At 42.6% G+C, this 4,808-nt stretch overlaps 1 protein-coding gene across 1 annotated transcript; it reads right to left on the minus strand.

The window, feature by feature from the left end:
• Nucleotides 1-272: 272 nt before the first annotated feature.
• Nucleotides 273-4,072, minus strand: ZSWIM1 (zinc finger SWIM-type containing 1). Its single transcript, XM_083147902.1, has 2 exons — nucleotides 3,917-4,072; nucleotides 273-2,672 (listed from the first exon to the last, which is right to left on the minus strand). The coding sequence occupies exon 2, from the start codon at nucleotides 2,670-2,672 to the stop codon at nucleotides 1,200-1,202; it is 1,473 nt and encodes a 490-aa protein (XP_083004028.1). The 5' UTR covers nucleotides 3,917-4,072; the 3' UTR covers nucleotides 273-1,199.
• Nucleotides 4,073-4,808: the final 736 nt, after the last annotated feature.

A 4,808-nucleotide genomic window follows, 5' to 3' on the forward strand; every position in this document is an offset into this window, starting at 1 on the left:
AGAAGCAATGATGACTGCAGGTTTCCCCACCTTCCCTGTAAAAGCAGCCTAGGACTTTTTGTAGAGAAATTCCAAGGCAGTACCAGGCTTTGCAGTGCAAGAGCCAAGAGGAACACATGTTCCATGTTAACATGAGTCAGTGCCTGTTTCAGCCATTCATCAGATGGACAGTAACTTCAAAATGTTGACAACTATTGGCAACAAATAAATCACAAAAACTTTTGTGGCTTTTTTTTTTTTTAACCAAACACATGAAGTATATTGAACCCGGATGATAGTATTTGTTTTATTATTGACAAGAAAATAAAATGTGGTCACTTATAGAGATTTACATTGAACCACCAATGGTTCACATCTGCTTTGTTAGTCACCAACCCGTGGGCAATATTTGCCTCGCCTTCTACAGTAATTAGAAAAAAAACATCAGATTAACCTTTAGCTCAGGTAAGGTTGAGTTTTCTTTTGCATACAGGTTTACATTTTGTATATGTGTAAAAAACAAAAAAAAAAAATGGAAATAGGCGGCACTCATGTAGCGCCAGCATTTTTTAAATATCTTCAAGTTTTGTGAGTACCACCTATTTCCTTGCAGCTGTATATAGATGTTGTATATAAGGATTATAGACTCATAACCCCCTGCTGGGGCACTGGAGGCTACCAGGGGTCCTATTGTGTTTGTACAGTACAAATGTTATGGGCCCTACAAACGGGACCACTTTCAGACATTTTCTGAGTGATTTTACTAAATCGCTCAGAAAATGCCTGAAAACGCATGGCAATTGCTGTGTGTGTAGACCAGACAGCGATTTAAATGTGCGGACCCGCCGGTCTGAATCCGGCAGCAATTAATAAACTGTACGCAGGTTATTGATCGATAATGGCCAGTGTTTTCAAAGGAGAACACGGCTCCTGAAACCTCGCTCAGCACACCGTGCTGCTGAGAGAGACTGAGTGAAGTAGCTTTGCTCAGAACGCTCGTCGCCCAGTGTGTACGACCGACGAATATGAGAATCTCATGTTGGTACACTTGTCTCAAATTTAAAAAAAATTGTAATAAAAAAAAAAAAAAAAAAGCTTCTATACAGTTTTCCTTGAAAACCAGACCTGAGAACATGTGACGCCTACCACTGTACATCCTCTAAGTATGCCTCATCTAGAACATGGCAAAGCAAATAAACACAGTCAAATATAGTCCTAGACTATAGCTTCACTTCCTCATAAGGCCCAATCCATGTATCTGCTAATTCCCTCAAAGTATTATAGCGCTTTTGAAATACGTCATCACTGCACTCTGCTAATAACTGTGTGATTTGGCTGGTCATGGAATCAACAAACAGCTGTTTTTCTGGGACATTTTTTCTGTCCCCCTTTAAAATACCCAAGGTGTCAGACGACACGGGAAGCATAGATTCAAAACCTTCAGTATCTTTCTGCCAGGGTTTGTAAAGCATATCAGGCTGCAGAACCTCCTCATCGGCGCGTAGCACAGCTAAAATGTGGCGACAAGGAAGCTTTAAGCTTTTGTTAAAACTGCATGTACAGGTCTTTGGTTTTGCCCAATTAACTTCACTGGGCTTCTCATAAAGCTGAACAGTAGCTGCATTTTCACTGGACCTAATTCGTCGCACTGACTCCTGTGCAACTGCCAGCTCTTTCTGGCATAGTTCAAATGCTGCAGGGGTGCAGACATCATTCAGGGACTCACATATCATTGCTGCAGTTTCAAATTCCATTTCAGATTCTGGCACCGCACTTTCAATCCTCTTATTTTTGTTATCCAGCAATGCTAACTCTTCCAGACTGCAGGCCCGTATTTCTGGCAGCCCTTGGGCTAAAGAATGCTGCTGGATTAAGTCAGTCAAAACACTTATAGTGGAGTATAAGGAGAATGATTTTTTGTAGAGATCATTGAAATCACGACTCATAACTTCCATTGTTTGGAAGTATACAAAGCAGTCACTCCAACGTCTCCAGCGATGCAAGGCCCAGATACGATCAACTAGAAGCCAGGCTGGTTTCAACTGGGTTAACAAATTCGGCTTCACAGACTGATGTAAAATCATGTGCATTTTCCTTAGATTCTCTTCAGTTGAGGAACACATCGTGGTTTTCAGAGTATTTACCAGTAAATGCTCAGTCTCGGAGGGCAAGGATAGGTGACAAATATTTTCCTGGAGGTGTCTGCAAACGTGGAAGGCTGAAAGAACAACTTCAGCAGATGGGAACGCTTCATAAATAGCATCAGCCCCTTTGAAGTAAGGATCCACCAGAAAAATGCGGATTTCCGGCCAACAGGGGTTAAAGCTTTTCATAACTCTGAACATTTGTGCAAGACCCTCATGGGTTTCATCCCTTGGCACAGCTATATACACAATTTTTGACATTTCAAATGATGAACCAAGACGTGGTCCATCAGCCAAAAAAGTGTACAGAGCTTTTTCCTTTCTATTGTGGGAACGAACAATCAGCAACACTTCAGGAAAATGAGCAAACACTTTGCTCATCAAGCTGGTCTGGAGGCTGACATTTTTCAGGTTTGGGTTTGATTCTTTGTTTAACTCAAAGGCAATGTGTGCATCAGGGTCCTTTTCCAAAAGCTTCTTAAAGATGTCAGAATTCTTTTTGATGGCTTCAGATGGAGCACCAGATGCCCATGCTTCAAAATTCTGCATCTAACAAAAAGGTGTTAATAAAAGTGCTCTCAAAATAACATTTCAAATATGCCTGATGTGCAGAAAATAAATGTTATAAACTGATAAAGTGCCTGATTCAGCATGGATTGCAAAAGACAAATATTTATCTAATGTGCAAAAACAATGTGGGGTAAATGTAACATGTGCAAAGAGAAATACATTTGGATTTGCTGAATATGAAGGTCGATTTTGGCTACCTATATGTCCAGCGGGTCCCGGTGACGTCAATGAAACAATATTGTTCTCCAATATTGTTCAGTGTATACACTTAATATTTGACCAGTGACACCACTAATATAGTGGCCCAAGTCATTTAGTGTGTATGGGGCTCAACTCCTGCACATTACATCTGCCCCACCTGCAGGGCACATGGATTTTCCCATTAGAGAAAGATTTAGCTTTCACAATCTATGCTAAATCAGGACCAAAATGTGCTAGTTGTCGATGAAATTATTAACGTTCTATGTATAGACCCCTGGTTAGTCAAAAATGCCCAGGGTAGTAGCTAAATCCAAGTGAGCTTCTATGTATAGACCCCTGGTTAGTCAAAAATTCCCAGGGTAGTAGCTAAATCCAAGTGAGCTTCTATGTATAGACCCCTGGTTAGTCAAAAATGCCCAGGGTAGTAGCTAAATCCAAGTGAGCTTCTATGTATAGACCCCTGGTTAGTCAAAAATGCCCAGGGTAGTAGCTAAATCCAAGTGAGCTAAAGGAAATTTTAAGGTCAGCGGATGAAGCAAGGCCGGGGGTCTTGCAGCATCACTCTCCACACCACCACTGGTGGCAAGCGAAGCGAGACGACAAGGGTGAAGGGCCCCTTCTTCCGATCTTGCTCCTCCCCCATCACGTGACAGGTCATTTAGCCTACTTGGATTTAGACTAACCAAATGCCCAGGCCTGCTCTATACTGTGTGTATTACTGCAGCATCCCCCACTGCATACAATAACACAAATGTTCGGCTTATATTTTTTCCTGTTCATTACTTAATTGAAGTGAACATTTAAGCAGACCACTTGTGTTCTCCCAAGTATTGTTGAACTACAAGTCTCAGTAAGGCTTTTGCTAGCGGGCTATGGGGGAACTGCCGTGCAGCAACAGCTCGAATACCAAACGTTGCCTAAATCTGTGTTAGCCAGTTAGAACAGACCCTCGCTTCCCTGATAATACATAGGGAATAAAGAAGCAGAATCAGCTCTATATGAACGTGTGCTCCTGCATGTACCTTCCTCGGTGATCGGTGTCACACTACACTGTGTGAGTGCCCCAGCGATGGACTCCCCGCAGCATAAACATCCGGGTTAACTCGACGGCGGCAGTAGCAACAACAGTGCCAGTAGGTCAGGTGACCGCAGCAGTCACATGATACGCAGAGCGTGGGGGGTGTAGAGAGGGCTGGTGCAGCGCCTTCTGGGTACGGACTATGGATGGAAGCTTTCTGATTGTGCTTTGCTGCTTCACTGCAGGGAAATCTCATAAGGAAAAGTGTAATTGTGAAAACGAATCTGGTTGAGCGGGGGAGGGGGGATCTCATTGCACAGTATAATAAGTATGTGCTGCACATACTTTTTGTTCTGTCTTTTGATCGCATCGCATGCATAATGCATGTAATGCTATTTAGCACAAAACGCACAGCAAAATCGGTGCGTGTATGGGCACTTTAAGATATATAGGCAGAACAACTCATGCATTAAGAACCCGATTCCTTGAACATAGAAGTAAAGCAGCCCATACACGCTGCTTTGTGGGCGTGCTGTACTAGCACGGATCGCATTGCATTGCATGTGCATCCGTTGTGCATGCAATGCGATGCAATGTGATGAAACCTAAGTACTAAAAGTATGTGCAAGCACATACTTTTTGTACTTAGGTTTCATCAAATTGCATTGCATGCACAACGGATGCACATGCAATGCAATGTGATCCGTGTTAGTACAGCATGGAAAGCACGCCCTCATAGCAGCGTGTATGGGCTGCTTAACATTCTCAATAAAAACTTGTTACATAGAGTTCGACATTATAGTGAAGTACACAGTGGCAACCCAGTAAGTCTCATTGGATTAGAACAGGGGTGTCCAAACTTTTTCACTGTATGTCCCCCATTCTGCACCCCTTCT

This window comes from Crinia signifera, chromosome 6, assembly GCF_055691185.1.
Source record: "Crinia signifera chromosome 6, ASM5569118v1, whole genome shotgun sequence".
Lineage (NCBI taxonomy): Eukaryota > Metazoa > Chordata > Amphibia > Anura > Myobatrachidae > Crinia > Crinia signifera.

Excerpts from the sequence above, each read along its gene's own strand:
- ZSWIM1 (XM_083147902.1), bottom strand. The coding sequence starts at position 2,672 with ATGCAGAATTTTGAAGCATGGGCATCTGGTGCTCCATCTGAAGCCATC.